Consider the following 18160-nt stretch of genomic DNA (forward strand, 5'->3'; position numbering starts at 1 on the left):
TGTTTAAGATATAATGGTTATGCATATTAATGAGTTCACATGACCATATATGGTCATCTGTTAATCAAATCTCTTGTTCACTGTTGTCATAATAACACAGGATTCATCTTCCTAACTGCGACAGTGTTTTAGATATGACTGCTATGCATATTAATGAGTTCACATGACCATATATGGTTATCTATTATTTAATCAAATCTCTTGTTCACTGTTGTCATAATGACACAGGACACATCTTTCATTCAATGTCTTCATAATGACACTAGTTACATGTCCTACTCTGCGACAGTGTTTCAGATATGACTGCTATGCATATTAATGAGTTCACATGACCATATATGGTCATCTGTTATTTTAATCAAATCTCTTGTTCACTGTTGTCATAAGAACACAGGATTCATCTTCCTAACTGCAACAGTGTTTAAGATATAATGGTTATGCATATTAATGAGTTCACATGACCATATATGGTCATCTGTTATTTTAATCAAATCTCTTGTTCACTGTTGTCATAATAACACAGGATTCATCTTCCTAACTGCGACAGTGTTTTAGATATGACTGCTATGCATATTAATGAGTTCACATGACCATATATGGTTATCTGTTATTTTAATCAAATCTCTTGTTCACTGTTGTCATAATAACACAGGATTCCACTTCCTAACTGCAACAGTGTTTGAGATATGACAGTTATGCATATTAATGAGCTCACATGACCATATATGGTCATTTGTTATTTTAATCGAATCTCTTGTTCAAGGTTGTCATAATAACACAGGATTCATCATCCTAACTACAACAGTGCTTGAGTTATAACAGTTATGCATATTAATGAGGTTAGAAGCCCCCACCCCATGGGTGCCCAGCCACGTGGCCTAACATTGTGCTATTGGGGCAAAATGATGCATCTGATGACACAAATGCACATACAAAATTTGAAAGAAATCAGACTAATACAAAACATGTAGTTGCATAATTTCTATTTTCACATAATCCAAGATGGCGGCCAAACCACGTGACTGATCAAAATAATATTATTTTTCTCGTATGCAGCTAAGGCCAGGCATGGTAAATATAAAAACATATAGTAGATTGGTTGAATCGTCTCTGAGAAACAATTACCCAAACTTTTGGTCAATTTTGCTTAAAATCCAAAATGGCGGCCAAACCATGTGACTGATCTGAAATTTTGTTTAGGTTTCTGAAATAGTTTGATATACAGATGCCATGAAGCAAAATTGAAAATAATCCCTCAAGTGTTGCCAGAGTAAAAAACTACTTCCTGTTTAGAAGAAATCCAAAATGGTGGCCAAACCACGTGACCAATCGTAAACATTTTTTCAAACCTAAATCGGATTCATATATAGAAGCTAAATACAACACATGGGAGCATTCTACTTGGTGGTTCTGAAGAAGAAGATTTTTAAGTGTTTTTTGCCGTTTTTAGGAAAAACAAAATGGCGGGAAAAGTCACATGACCGCTAAAGTTTTTATTGCTGATATTTATTACACATGAGTTGTACTATATACCATAAAAAAAATCTAGACACCTAGACCCTCAGAAAGTGGTCAAACAGCCACTTCCGGTTTTATTTCAATCCAATATGGCTGCCAAACTAATTGGCCAATCAAAATTCTGAAAGCATGTTGCACCAGTTCATAGTAGAGCCTATCATTATAGAGCATTTTCAAACTATTTGGTTCAGCAGTTTTCTCAAACGGCTCGACGAAAAAAGTTACGGAAGAAAGAAAGAAAGAAAGAAAGAAAAAACTGAACGATAATAATAGGGGCCTCGCCCTTTGGGCTTGGGCCCCTAAAAATTACATTCTGCGTATGAATACATGTAAAGAAATTACAATCTGCGTATGAATAAATGTAAAGAAATTACAATCTGCGTATGAATACAAGTAAAGAAATTACAATCTGTGTATGAATACATGTAAAGAAATTACAATCTGCGTATGAATACATGTAAAGAAATTACATTCTGCGTATGAATACATGTAAAGAAATTACAATCTGCGTATGAATACAAGTGATCAGTTTACAATAAGCATAAACACAAAGAGCATGTGTGAAATGGGTCACATGACCAAACCTATAATTCCACAAATTATATCCATGATTTTCAAAACCAAAAGTGAATACTGGTATTGCAAAAAATCTAAAATTTCATCCTTGTTACTAGATGAATGTAATTTAAAGTTTTGCTTTAAATTCATCAAATGAGCCAGATCTTCCAACTCCACTGACAAACTTAGAAGCCCCCGCCACTGACTCTTTAGCTATAATTGGTTTGCCATTGTTGTGTTCATATCGCATGGCATCTTCTAAGGATGTTGAATCATAACACGAGTAATAAGCTGATCTTCTATCGGCCTTCATGCATTTCTGCGGGAAAGATGCAATCTGATTGGCTAGCTTAATGGCCTCTTCCAGAGCTGAAAAAAACAAACAATACATGGTTCAGAATATAAAGCCATAAAGAAAGGAACAGATGCAAAGAATAGTTTAATCTGAGATAAGGCTGTTTGAGTATAGAGCCCTGTATGCCAATTTAAGCCTTAGATCCACATATTAATTTGTTAAACAATGATGCAAAGTTCTTATATTATATATCATGGGTATCACACATTGCATTTTTATATCAATGAAAGTGATATTTTCTAAAATAGTTTTATCTATATTTATATATTTATCATTTCTGGACAATATAAATTTTTTTAAATCAATATTTAGTTTTTTTTACTATGTTAAGAAAGTTACTATAATTATAAACATCATATTTTGATCCATCCATGACATCATAACTGTTTAAAGGGGAACCGCTCAATCCCATGGATTGCACCACGTGCTCATGGGTAATTAATTAACTCCGCCTCTGTCCACTAAGTAAACTAAACCTGTTATGCTCGCATACTAAAACTGTGATTGACAGGCATTTTGCATACATTAGTCGCCATTTTAAACCCATGATTTTTACTTGTCGTGGCACATTTCGACCGAAAACAACAACATTTACATATCAAAAAGCCAACCAGATGAGTGTAATCGCTAGCGTACATATTCATGCCCTCGTAGAAATGTATTTGGAATCACAGCTTGATCTCTAAACATAGTAAATGGTACATTTAACGGAGCTCCTACCACGATGTGAGTGGCTTGGTTCAGATTAGCATGCAAAATACGATGGCCATCTTGCCCCTATTTATAGTATCGGTTCCCCTTTAATTGTTCTAATGTTTGTTAAGGAAATGAAATAAACAAAATGAACAACAATTTAAGGAAGTTGTAGCTGAATTGAAGACTATATGCCATGTTTATCATGTAATGTACTTTCATTATTACAGGTTCATGCCATTTTTTTTTGTTATGCGCTTAGAGCTAATTCAGGTTAAGCACAATATAAATACTCTTCATTATTATTATTATTATTAATACAGAAAATGAAAAACAAAACAAAAAGTCAGAAACTATTATTGACATTAATTGTAATTGGGGGAAATTTCAAATTTACATGTAATTTACGGCATTTCCATGGTGATTTAGTTTTCCATGATATATGATGGGAAGTAATCTCCCATAATGCTTTGCATATATATGTAGTAACATGTTCAGTAGTGCAACATTTGATATCGGCTTAAACAGACTTGAAGCGGGGGAGTCGTCACTTACGCATGCGTCAGATGGCCATAGCGTGTCATTGTTTACAAACAAGCATCTACCCATGAGCCTTTGTGTTTTTAGCACGTGTTGTTATCATCGCTTGGGACTCAATTCCCGCGCATGCGCAGGTGACGTCCCTCCTGCTTGAATGTCACACTCCCAGCCACTACATCAAAAATCATTAAGATCTATATAATCAATTTTGCTTTCATACAAACTAAAATTGGTGAAGATTTCAGAATCTATATCAATCTAATTGTGCGGGAGTTTTTCTTTGTACCATACTTATCCGGGTAAGAGGCCATGCCTGGACAAGCGCCCCCCCCCACTTTTGACACAATAAAGAAGTTGAGGTCATATCCGGGCACACGCCCAGGGGGTCTTTTTCTACACAAAACAAAAAACTATTTTCTATTCATTGACTGTGGTTGTATTAACAGTTGACTTTCTTGAAGTCTGTCGTGATACTTAATTGCGTAAAACAAGGGGTGAAAGCAAAATAGCTGTGACAGCTTTCTGCCTTCAGGGCAGCTCGTTCACCGCTGATTTTGTTCAAAATCATAACAGTCAGCAAGTCTATAAAAAATATTAAAGCAGAAACGGTAGTTCTCTTTTTAAAATGTGTCGTGGCCCTAAAAATGGACGACCGTTTGGTTTGTGCTTCCTTAGAAACGATTCAAGCAAATTGTATAAGAAGAACCGCTAAGCATGTGTCTCACTCGTTCGGCTTTTGCGTTGTCGACAATGAAAACAATGTTGCAATATTGTAGCAACACCCGTACCAGGGAGAATGGTTGAAATCACGTTATTTTTGCTTTATAAATATTTTGTAGCAGCTTGCGAATCCATAACTGGGGTCAGCAATTTTGCAATGTCACGCCGAAGACTGACAACTTTTTTACCATCTTTTATCACCGCTATTGCATTTCTGTCATGAAAACTATTCTTCTGTCGTTAAAAAAAAACTTTCTATTTCAAGTCCACCGTGATATCCATATAGTGAGACATTCCAAACGCCGAAAATTGCTGAATGATAACTTTCACCGTGATTGATAAGCGTCGAGTCTGATAAGAAAGCAATGTCACGATTTGACCTTTATGATGAAATACTAGTAGTGATGTCATTCTTAGCCAATCAGTAAAGCAGATGCATAAAGGTCAAAGATGATTGCTAGACTGTAAAAAGCATCGTGTGCCATCACATCGCAGCAGAGCGACTCCATTTTTTTTGTCTCTTTATTATGATTAGACATGAATGAAAAGTGCCAAGCTGACAGACTGCGAAATACGTGTTTTAAAAGTGCTAAGTCCAAATTGTGTGGGACGATATCGACGAACTTCAGGAATAAGTTGTAGGGATTTTGTTCGACTGCTACAGTGACGCCGACTTGGACATTTGAGGGTTTTGAGTTTGACAAAGATGGCAATGAACGTACAAATAAAGATCTGAGAAGTTTTTTTCAAACAGCTATGAATTTTTATAATTTTTACTGTGTAAATTACTATTGATCTTGTATGATGGTTGATTCGTAATTTGTCGAGACCGGAAATCATTTTACGCAGTTTAACCTCTGACATTTTAATTCATTTTGAGTTCACGCGTATTGGGCGTGTTTGTCGGCAGGAAAATCATAATTCAAATGATTCCTCACTGTCGATTTTTATTATTTCTGGTTTATTTGTCACATTATAAGCAATACATTATTTTTGTTTTACTTCTAGTGTTGCATATTGTTCATTTATTTCCGTTGCCGTTCGATCTGCGCGTTGTCAATTTTTGCGAATTTTCGTTTAATTTTTGCCAGGGATCTCCTGGCAAACGCCCACCCCTTCTTTTTGGCAATTTTCCATGTTCAGGACCCTGGGCTTATACCCGGATAAATACGGTATTTATCGGTATCCTCGGGGGCGGAGCTACGTACCATGCATTTCTATGGGCTCTGTGCGCGCTGCTGTGGAACGCCGTCCGAGCCGTAGCTGCAGTTCTGTAGCTCGCTTGGTTTCGCTGTCGGTTATACAGCCCGACCTGATTTCAGGTCGGTAAAATATGGTAACTCGCATAGGATGGAACTGTAGCTCCCTGGTTTCGCATTAACACCACGACGAACAAAATAACCGACAGCGAAACCAAGCGAGCTACAGAACTGCAGCTAGCCGAGCCGGTGAAAATTCGAGAAAACAATACAAACTCAACTTTGAAGTAATCCCGAACAATCAAATTTATATATGTTACACACATAGGGCTAATCTTGTTGCACTGTTCAGAAGAGTCTCAACAATCACCCCAAAGTACCGTTTTCTGCGAGTTTTGGGCCTTTGTTTTCACCGCCGCGGGTTGCCAGGCGGTGAAAATGCCCGGATGTCCGCCCCCCCGAGGATATACACAGCTCAGACTATAGAGCGCCCTCTGTAGTGAGAACTGACTGCACAATCCAGAATATAGAGCGCCCTCAGTAGTGAGATCTGATTGCACAACCCAGAATATCCTCGGGGCGGAGCTACGTCACAGACGTTCCACGTTGCTAAGACGCGCACCACTGTACCATGCATTTCTATGGGCTCTGTGCACGCTGCTGTGGAACGCCGGTCGAGCCGGTGAAAATTCGAGAAAACAACACAAACTCAACTTTGAAGTAATTCCGAACAACCAAATTTATATATGTTACACACGTAGGGCTAAGCTTGTTGCACTGTTCAGAGGAGTCTCAACAATCATCCCAAAGTACCGTTTTCTGCGAGTTATGGGCCTTTGTTTTCACCGCCACGGGTTGCCAGGCGGTGAAAATGCCCGGATGTCCGCCCCGAGGATAGAGCACCCTCTGTAGTGAGATCTGACTGCACAACCCAGAATATAGAGCGCCCTCTGTAGTGAGAACTGACTGCAAAACCCAGAATATAGAGCGCCCTCTGTAGTGAGTTCTGACTGCACATCCCAGAATATAGAGCGCCCTCTGTAGTGAGAACTGACTGCACAACCTAGAATATAGAGCGCCCTCTGTAGTGAGATCTGACTGCACAACCTAGAATATAGAGCGCCCTCTGTAGTGAGATCTGACTGCACAACCCAGAATATAGAGCACCCTCTGTAGTGAGAACTGACCACACAACTCAGAATATAGAGCGCCCTCTGTAGTGAGAACTGACCACACAACTCAGAATATAGAGCGCCCTCTGTAGTGAGAACTGACCACAACTCAGAATATAGAGCACCCTCTGTAGTGAGAACTGACCACACAACTCAGAATATAGAGCACCCTCTGTAGTGAGAACTGACCACACAACTCAGAATATAGAGCACCCTCTGTAGTAAGTACTGACCACACAACTCAGAATATAGAGCACCCTCTGTAGTAAGTACAACCAATGAATACACCACCCACTCTGGTGAGTAATGACAAATTAGGAAGAATATTTGATAACAAAATATTGATTTTTACTTTGTTGACAAACTTTAATGACATGAAATAAATATGTTTTATGATAGTGCACACCCTACCTGTGCCATCTGGTACAACTCGATTGGCAATACCAAACTCAAGCGCTTCCTTGGCTGTCACTGGGCGGCCGGTCAGAATCAGATCCAAAGCTCTTGATAAACCAATAAGCTGTGGCAGTCTGACAGTGCCACCATCAAGTAATGGCACACCTATTGTGGAATAAAGAGGTCACAATAATGTTGAATCAATTGAAAGGACACCTTTCAATCCCAGGGATTGCATCATGGAATTATGGGAAATAATATCACAACTTGATGAATTGTTCGTTAGGTGTAATTAATTGAAATTGCAATGGTGATGTATTTGGTTCATCAGTACTATATGTGTGCTTATGTAAGTGTCTGAGGTGAGTATACGGTCTTCAGGTAGAAGTCTATTCATAATTTTTGAAAACGGTCATAAATCGCATGACAATGTTCATTAGTTTATTATGTACAATCACGTAACTATGTCCCATGGTATAATGAAATAACGTTATTTTGTGTATTACTGTTATGTGCTTTAGGAAACGTGTCCAAATATTTATCAAAAATTGCATTTTTAATACTTTTCTAAAATTTAGATTTTAAAAATAATTAAGGACAATGAAAACTGTACTCATTAACACTATATCACCAGTCTACAATTTGAGATATGGCATAATAGGTCAATATCTTTAGAGTACAATTCATTGCAAAATGAATAAATTCTGGGTATTTTCATTTATGAGTAGGCTTCTATCTTAATATGTCATATGTTTTAATAAAGAAATGTCATTTGGGGATTATGTGTACTTGTATAATAACTAGGCTAAAAAACTAAGCATGTGCAAATTTTATTTCACATAATATTAAGCCAAAATGTGTTTTTTTTTATACTAATAGAGGAAACAGAGAATGGACAAATAAATTGTTTTTTGTGAATATTAAGTGGCTTATTTGCATAATTACTTATACATGTATGTACTGTTTTTTTTACTTTTATAGCTGCACATTTTATAATGGTACTAAAGATAATATTGGCTCAGCATGACATAAGTAAAAAGAATAAATCAACTAATAAATAAAAAAAAAAAATAAACCAAAAAATGCAGCTCAGGCCATTGAAGTAAGCATTGAAATATACAAATTTACTTTGACATGTAACATTCAACAGTTTATATTTACCAAATCTTCGACAGAAGATACCAATGATTGCACTTTCCTCCATAACTCTAAGATCACACACGAGGGCTAGCTCCAAACCACCTGCCACAGCATACCCATTTATGGCTCCAATTATTGGTTTACTGATTCTAATCTTCGATGGTCCCTAAAGTGACAGAAAATACATAATGAAATGACATTATCATCTGGTATCAGATGATAAGCTGATTCATACAAGGAGTGTTTAACTCTTTCACCACAAGTTCCCTCTTTTCATCACGAATGCATAAAATAGTCATGTTTATAGCCTGTAATCTCCTTCAGAAGATTGGGACAAAAATAGCCAAATTTTTTGAGAGAAAAAACTGAAAATTTACTCAAATTTTGTCTGTTGGTTCCAAAATTAGGATTCAATTCCAATAATATTGAAAGATATAGGGAAAAATTGCAAACAAATTTGGGCGAGAAAATCGGGTGATGAAAATGTTATCATAGTAATAACATATGATTTTGTGAGAAGCAATTGTATCACACATCTGAGTTCTGTTTGAGGAAATTTCAATAAAATTCTCTACTGTGCATGTGAGCTGGTTCTTTTGGAGCGTACAATAAAAATCAATGCACAATGGCTGCCATGCATTTATTCATCTTTGATTCAGTTGCCACACATAATACCAGGAACATAAGTGCCATTTATGTTGTCTGTGTTTTTAAGTTTTAAGTCTAAGAGATGCTCACCATTGGTGCATATATTATGTCTCTTCTCATGTCCGTTGGTGCCTTGGATAAAAATTTCAGATCAAAGCCCGAACAGAAACAATTTCCTGAAAGAAGACATACCTGAATCATACAAGTGGAAAATAAAAATGGTTTTGCATGCAACTTTTACCATCATAATAACCTCAAATTATACACAAAGACAGTACAGCTGGAATATCGAACGACGCGCAGCGAAGGTCAATGCCCGGCATACTGTCTGAGTGCATACTTTGAGGTATTCTCGAAATAATCTCATTATTATACATCTTTCCCTTCCAAGGATACATCATGGGAATGTTGAAATCCACAATGTTTAGAACAGATTCAGCGAACTTCTTTATGTGGAGTCCGGTCAAACTCTGGTGGCAGCCATGTTTGTTTTTATTATTAGAGCACGCTTACATGCGTAATGATTCCATATTTGGAATTCGCATTTCCTAATATGGGTAGAATGAAAATACCCCATAAAATACCGAAAAATTACGACACGCTGTAACTTATGGCTTTACGGTGATAATATGATTGATCATGACATGAAAATGTTGTGCTTGTAACATACATCTGAGTTTTGGTTCTGAGAAACATTGGAATTCTCTAATATGGATGTCGTATGCACTGATTGTTTTGATATGTACAAAAAATCAGTTCATACAAATGTAGTATGTGTATTATTGGTTTTGAATTGACATCTTATGAATATGTATGTGTCCTGCAAATACAACATATTTAGTTTATGATAAATCATAATTCGATTTGAAGTATTGAACAACAATAATAAAAAATATATGTTATTGTCCATATAAAATGAAATCAAACGAAGCAACCTTACATAACTTAATTAAACTTATCTTTTTTAAATATATTTTTGTACTAGCTAAGCAACAGTTTTAGACATAGAATATGCCACCGTTGTCTTTCCTGACTTTTCTAATCATGCACCGGTATTTCACACGACATTTTGCCACAGCAACAATATTATATTTTTGGAACTTCATGACAGGGCTATCCTGGCACAAGCACATAGCAGAGACCTCAACCAAAATCATAGCTATTAGTAAACCTCAATTAAAAAAAGCCACTCAAAATAGACAAATCACAGAACACAGCAATAGAACTAATTATGCAAATGGGAAACTTAATATTCACAAATATGAACCAAACACTAATAAATACCTATTACAACCATACAATGTCAGTAGTTATAAGCCACTTAATTTTTCAAAAATGTGAACAAAATACTAATAAATCCTGCCAGCCTTACCTACTCTGTAGAACACAGACACAAATGTAGTGACTATGTAAATGAGTCACTTAAAATTCACAAATGTGAACAAAACACTAATAAATCATACTAGCTTTATCTACTCGGTAAAACACAGCCATCAACGCAGTAATTATGCAAATAAGCCACTTAATATTCACAAATGTGAATGTGAAACACTAATAAATCCTGCTAGCCTCACCTACTGTCACAAGGTTCCAAAATACACAAGTAATTTCAGATCATAGTAATGTAATTATTATCAAATTAATTTCATGAAGCATACAAATTTGCAATGATAAATATAACCTGGGCAGAATAATCCCAGCAACGAATTGTGTTGAGTATGTGGGACGTCGATTCCCCACTCAAGGTGAAATGCACGTACGTCTGCTAATTTTAAGTGGAGTAATAAGGACGCCACCAATGTCAGCGAACCAACTAATTGCTTACTGAAAGGGATCTACATGCTAATTGTCCATTATGTTAATTCATGCATGGTATTTAATGAATGGAAAATCTATTGTCAACGTCTTTCCTGCCACACAGTTGCTGAGTGTGCACATGATTCGTACGTCGGAAGGCCCGGCTCTATTATCCTTTGTTAAGAAATCGCCATGGATGCAGTCTTCTAGTGGATGTCACCAATGGTTCTGCGAGCTGAGTACATTTCCTAGGAACTGACGCATTACTCTAAACCACATTGCCAAGAAGCCTGTTGTTCAGTTGTTCCGTATATGCCCACTTTGTATTGTTCCCCTTTTATTTATAGTTGTGTTATTAAATATTGAGTTGAAAGTTAATGCATCTTCGTGTTGTCATTGCGAGCGTGTGTGTTGAATTCGTGTACATTTCCAAACCTGGTCACCCCAATAATGGGTAAAGAACCCACAACACAAGGCAAGGTCTTTTTGGTCCTCATTTGGCTACCATTATTAATTAACTGAAAACAAGCCTTGTGACACCTACACTTTAGAATTAACACAATCATCAAGAAAGTAATTATGCAAACAAGCCACTTAATATTCACAAATGTGAATGAAACACTAATAAATCCTGCTAGCCTTACCTACACTTTAAAATTAACAACTATCAAGTAAGTAATTATGCAAATAAGCCACTTAATATTCAAAAGTGTGAATGAAACACTAATACATCCTGCTAGCCTTACCTATCCAGTAGAACACAGCCATCAAGGAAGTGATTACGCAAATAAGCCAATTTATATTCACAAATATGGACGAACAATAATAAATCCTGCCAACCTCAATTATTATCTAGAACACAGCTGTGACATGAACTATCCAAATAAATCCTGCTAGCCTTACCTACACTTAATTAACACAGCCATCAAGAAAGTAATTATGCAAACAAGCCACTTAATATTCACAAATGTGAATAAAACACTGATAAATCCTGCTAGCCTCACCTACTCTGTAGAACACAACCACCAATGTCGTTATTATGCAAATAATATTATATTCACAAATATGGATAAACAATAATAAATCCTGCCAACCTCAACTATTACCTAGAACACAGCTGTGACATGAACTATCCAAATAAATACTACTAGCCTTACCTACACTTAATTAACACAGCCATCAAGAAAGTAATTATGCAAATAAGCGGTATAAGCCACTCACTTAATATTCACAAATGTGAACGAAACACTAAAAAATTCCACTTGCCTTACTTATTCTTCAGAACACATCCTTCAATGAAATAATTATGCAAATAACCCAATTCATATTCACAAATATGCACCGAACACTAATAAATCCTGCCAACCTCAACTATTACCTAGAACACAGCTATGAAGTAATTATGCTAATTAGTCACTTAATATTCACAAATGTGAACGAAACACTAACAAATTCCGCTTGCCTTACTTATTCTTCAGAACACATCCTTCAATGAAATAATTATGCAAATAACCCAATTCATATTCACAAATATGCACCGAACACTAATAAATCCTGCCAACCTCAACTATTACCTAGAACACAGCTATGAAGTAATTATGCAAATTAGCCACTTAATATTCACAAATGTGAACGAAACACTAACAAATTCCGCTTGCCTTACTTATTCTTCAGAACACATCCTTCAATGAAATAATTATGCAAATAATCCAATTCATATTCACAAATGCGAATTGAACACTAACAAATCCTGACAGCCTTACCTACTCCGTAAAACACAGCCACTAAGGAACTCTTGTCCTTTTCAAATTCCTGGAAAGCTTCAAGTAACTGTTCACCTGTGAAGATGCTAACCGCATTTTTAGCATAAGGTCGGTTAATTCCAATTAAAAATACATTTCCTCTTTTCTCAGTTACAACTTCTGGTGGTTCTGAAATAAATAAAAATAGAAAATTTCATTGTACATACCATAAACACATTTATTTTTAGGAAGGTTGAGCTGAATTCAATTTTTTTTACTACTGAGCATGTTACTGCACATATATGCATTGCATTATGGGAGATAACTTCAAATTTTACACTACTGAGCATGTTACTGAACATATATTTTCATTTATAAAATCAAGCCTTTCCAAACCGACATGGTGTGTATGTGACCATGGTCACCTACCGACCATCCAATCATCTGGATGATTGAGAGTTAATACATCATCATAAGACACAGTGCCATTCAGACAACTAAATTGGAACTCACTTGCCTTACTTGTAACAGGCTATTGAAAATATATAGACAACATACATTTTGAATAAGTCAGTTTTAAAGACAACGTCCAGCACAACGAACATACATTGCCACTGCACCATTCAACTGTGTTCATGAAGAAGTTTGTCCATTCTAGTGAAATGAGATTTCGTTCATCCTGCAGTCGCACTGTAGTTCGTAAATTTATAGTACACTTGCTGTGTACTATAAAACATTTAGTTATATCATTCTAACGTATTAATAATAATAATAATAATAATTATAATAATTTTATTAACACTTACACATTCCCCGAAGGGATTGGCAATGGTTACAAAAGTTTAAAAAGGAATAAAAGGTTACAAAACAGTAAATAGATAAAAAAAACAAAACAAAAAAAACAATCTAAGCTAATACATTACAGATAATAGCAAGTATAAAAATATGATACTACGATAGATAGAAAACAGAATGCAAAACTCAAATAGTGAGAGAAGGTTGTCACTGGGGTTGCTGTCTTATTTCATTAGGTACCTTACTACGGGGAGTGTTAGGCCACTGTTGTTTAGCAAGGCTATGAATTGTGTCTTTGGTGGCAAATTTTTAAAGTTTTGAATTTTGGTTTTTGCCATTTCAAATAGGACATTTTTTTCGGGGGTATATCTTTTACATGACATCATGATGTGATACTCATCTTCTACTTCATTTTGATCACAAAGGTTGCATAATCTATTAGCAAGGGGTAATCCATTGTGTCTGCCAGTTTCAATTTTCAAGTTATGGTCACTTAGGCGGAATTTAGTTAAATTTTCGCGCATCTCAATGTTTTTCAGGGTAACAAGGTATGTTTCGAAAGCAAAATTGTTTTTTTAATTGTCTGTATGTTCTTAATTTATTTTTTTCATTTTGTTTTGATCGATTGTCATTATGTAATTCACTTTTCCAAGTTGATATGAATGATGTTTGTATATTTTTGTTGATTTGTCCTAATTGCCTTGCTGTTAGAGTTTCATCGCTGTCGATCAGGTAAGACTGGTTGTTGTTATTTAAAAGGGAATCTATATTGGTGTACCATTTACTATTAATTTCTTTATTTTTGAAGTTTTCTTGTTTAGAAGAAACGACCACGTATATTTGGGTTTTGGGGAAATTTTTCCAGCAAATTTGAAAGGCTTCTCAGTTTTTTTCTGATGGACCAACAATCTTGATCAAACCAATTTTTCTTTTTTTTTCTTTATTTTGGGGGGTGATTTTTTTAGACTTCTATTCAATAATAATTTTATTAACACTTACACATTCCCCGGAGGGATTGGCAATGGTTACAAAAGTTTAAAAAGGAATATAAGGTTACAAAACAGAAAATAGATAAGAAAAAAAAACAAAAAAACAAACAAAAACAATCTAAGCTAATACATTACAGATAATAGCTAGTATAAAATTATGATACTACGATAGATAGAAAACAAAATGCAAAACTCAAATAGTGAGAGAAGGTTGTCACTGGGGTTGCTGTCTTATTTCAAAACACTTCTTTAGGTACCTTGCTACGGGGAGTGTTAGGCCACTGTTGTTTAGCAAGGCTATGAATTGAGTCTTTAGCGGTAAATTTTAAAAGTTTTGGATTTTGGTTTTTGCTATTTCGAATAGGACATTTCTTTCGGGGGGTATATCTTTTACATGACATCATGAGGTGATACTCATCTTCTACTTCATTTTTATCACAAAGGTTGCATAATCTATTAGCAAGGGGTATTCCTTTGTGTCTGCCAGTCTCAATTTTCAAGTTATGGTCACTGAGGCAGAATTTAGTTAAATTTTCGCGCATCTCAATGTTTTTCAGGGTAACAAGGTATGTTTCGAAAGCAAAACTGTTTTTTAATTCTCTGTATGTTCTTAATTTATTTTTTTCATTTTGTTTTGATCGATTGTCATTATGTAATTCACTTTTCCAAGTTGATATGAATGATGTTTGTATATTTTTGTTGATTTGTCCTAATTCCCTTGCAGTTAGAGTTTCATCGCTGTCGATCAGGTAAGAATGGTTGATGTTATTTAAAAGGGAATCTATATTGGTGTGCCATTTACTGTTAATTTCTTTATTTTCTTGGAAAGCTAGTTTTAGTAATGGATTTGACGAGTTCTTTATACGATTAAAATATTTTATCATTTGTTTTTTGATAAAAGTCTCCAATGGGTAACGTCCAAGTTCGCCGTATAAACCCATTGTTGTAGTGTTTTTGGATGTACCCAAAAGAAAACGAAAATAATTTATATGTACATCTTCAATTGGTGATTTTAGTGAAATTTCATCTCCCCATACATCACTACCATATGTGAGAATTGGTCTGATTAGTTTATCAAACAGAGAGAGTGACAGTGGTATACTTAGATTTTTGCCTGTTTTTCCCTTTAAGGAAAATAAGGCCTTTAAAGCTTTTCTTTTTATGCTTTTTAGGCCTTCCTTGAATTTTCCATTAGCGCTTACTATTAATCCTAGGTAATTGGTTGATTTTACAGTGATTTAATTAGTGTCTGCTAGCAAAAAGAGCAGTTCTACCATAATTATGATTTCCATATTTTAAAATTGTCTGCTAATTATTAAATGTCACCTATCACAAATTGTAGACAATACATGTATGTTTCATATAACATAAGTGGTTAAGGTGCACACTCAATATTTTAACTGTAATTTGTGACTTAATTAGTGTCTGCTAGCAAATAGATAGGGCAGTTCTACCACAATTATGATTTCCATATTTTAAAATTGTTTGCTAATTATTAAATGTCACCTATCACAAATTGTAGTCAATACATGTATGTTTCATATAACATAAGTGGCTCAGGTGCACACTCAATATTTTTACTGTAATTAGTGTCTTAATTAGTGTCTGCTAGCAAATAGATAGGGCAGTTCTACCACAATTATGATTTCCATATTTTAAAATTGTTCGCTAATTATTAAATGTCACCTATCACAAATTGTAGTCAATACATGTATGTTTCATATAACATAAGTGGTTAAGGTGCACACTCAATATTTTTACTGTAATTAGTGTCTTAATTAGTGTCTGCTAGCAAATAGATAGGGCAGTTCTACCACAATTATGATTTCCATATTTTAAAATTGTTTGCTAATTATTAAATGTCACCTATCACAAATTGTAGTCAATACATGTATGTTTCATATAACATAAGTGGTTAAGGTGCACACTCAATATTTTTACTGTAATTAGTGTCTTAATTAGTGTCTGCTAGCACATAGATAGGGCAGTTCTACTACAATTATGATTTCCATATTTTAAAATTGTTTGCTAATTATTAAATGTCACCTATCACAAATTGTAGTCAATACATGTATGTTTCATATAACATAAGTGGTTAAGGTGTACACTCAATATTTTTACTGTAATTAGTGTCTTAATTAGTGTCTGCTAGCACATAGATAGGGCAGTTCTACCACAATTATGATTTCCATATTTTAAAATTGTTTGCTAATTATTAAATGTCACCTATCACAAATTGTAGTCAATACATGTATGTTTCATATAACATAAGTGGTTAAGGTGCACACTCAATATTTTTACTGTAATTAGTGTCTTAATTAGTGTCTGCTAGCAAATAGATAGGGCAGTTCTGCCACAATTATGATTTCCATATTTTAAAATTGTCTGCTAATTATTAAATGTCACCTATTGCAAATTGTTGTCAATACATGTATGTTTCATACCACATAGGTGGTTAAGGTGCATACTCAATATTTTAACTGTAATTTGTGATTTAATTAGTGTCTGCTAGCAAAAAGAGCAGTTCTACCATAATTATGATTTCCATATTTTAAAATTGTCTGCTAATTATTAAATGTCACTTATCACAAATTGTAGTCCATACATGTATGTTTCATACCACATAGGTGGTTAAGGTGCACACTCAATATTTTTACTGTAATTAGTGTCTGCTAGCAAAAAGAGCAGTTCCACCACAATTATGATTTCCATATTTTAAAATTGTCTGCTAATTATTAACTGTCACCTATCACAAATTGTAGTCAATACATGTATGTTTCATACCACATAGGTGGTTAAGGTGCACACTCAATATTTTAACTGTAATTTGTGATTTAATTAGTGTCTGCTAGCAAAAAGAGCAGTTCTACCATAATTATGATTTCCATATTTTAAAATTGTCTGCTAATTATTAAATGTCACCTATCACAAATTGTAATCAATACATGTATGTTTCATACCATATAAGTCGATAAGGTGCACACTCAATATTTCTCAAAAAATATTGGGAATAGTGTTTATATACACGCACATAGAGATACACTTTCAGGGGGAGTGAGTACATTTGTTAGATTTTCTTTGTTTAAATGAATATTAGCCATTTACATTAATATATTGATGTCAAACTATGATTACGTGATGCAAAAAGATGTGATAAACTTTGATACAAAGCATTATTATGCCTTTTAGACTGTGGGTGCTAGTGTGTCTGCTAGCTTCCACTGTCTGCTGGGAGTGTCTGCTAGCTTCAGCCGAGTAAAGTACAGCACACCAATGACTGATTCTATTGACATAGACGTGTTATTTCTGATAACGTTATTTATTTTTAGAAACTGGAACCATGGGTTTATAGTTCCATGCTGCAACCGAGTCGAGTCTGAGAGGGCAAATGACGAGAAAAAAAAATAATCGAACGTGAATGAAGTTCTACAACACAAACTGAATCACACACAACAATTGCAGTCCAAACTATTCTAATTTATATTCGTATCCACACCCTCATCGCTAAAGTAACTGAAAGGTACATCGTCGGTCTGGGACCATCGCAGGCAATACGCTAATGAAATGTATAAAATATTGAGTACTCCTTGTTGAGCACCTATCACTTCAAGTTCTAATAAGCCGAAATTGTTAACACGACAGTGAGAGCTTACTTGAATCTTCGCTTAGCATTCTGACGCCGGGAACAATATATCGTCTGCAAGTAAACCTGGGTAAAGTGCGAAGTACTGATCCTGAAAAGTTCATCATGATGACATAAATAGATTACAATGAATATACCACAAAAGTGTCAACCACAGCAACAAAAGTCAAAACAACTGACTCGACTGAGGTCCGGAGGTTAGCAGGTTGTCTGGCAGGTGGGTGTTTATTATACAGCGCCCTCAAACGATTAGTG

At 35.1% G+C, this 18160-nt stretch overlaps 1 protein-coding gene across 1 annotated transcript; it reads right to left on the reverse strand.

The window, feature by feature from the left end:
* Positions 1-2091: 2091 nt before the first annotated feature.
* LOC100369646 (uncharacterized) lies at positions 2092-18121 on the reverse strand. Its single transcript, XM_002741937.4, has 6 exons — positions 17916-18121; positions 12500-12667; positions 9030-9115; positions 8313-8457; positions 7167-7316; positions 2092-2445 (listed from the first exon to the last, which is right to left on the reverse strand). The coding sequence occupies exons 1-6, from the start codon at positions 18010-18012 to the stop codon at positions 2204-2206; spliced, it is 888 nt and encodes a 295-aa protein (XP_002741983.1). The 5' UTR covers positions 18013-18121; the 3' UTR covers positions 2092-2203.
* Between the last annotated feature and the right edge of the window lie 39 nt (positions 18122-18160).

This window comes from Saccoglossus kowalevskii, chromosome 14 (assembly GCF_978046115.1).
Source record: "Saccoglossus kowalevskii chromosome 14, keSacKowa6.1, whole genome shotgun sequence".
NCBI classification, from domain to species: domain Eukaryota; kingdom Metazoa; phylum Hemichordata; class Enteropneusta; family Harrimaniidae; genus Saccoglossus; species Saccoglossus kowalevskii.

Excerpts from the sequence above, each read along its gene's own strand:
- LOC100369646 (XM_002741937.4), bottom strand. The coding sequence starts at position 18,012 with ATGATGAACTTTTCAGGATCAGTACTTCGCACTTTACCCAGGTTTACT. Across the intron at positions 8,458-9,029 it reads ACATAATATATGCACCAATG|GGACCATCGAAGATTAGAAT; the intron begins GTGAGCATCTCT and ends CTGTCACTTTAG. Across the intron at positions 2,446-7,166 it reads AGTTGTACCAGATGGCACAG|CTCTGGAAGAGGCCATTAAG; the intron begins GTAGGGTGTGCA and ends TGTTTTTTTCAG.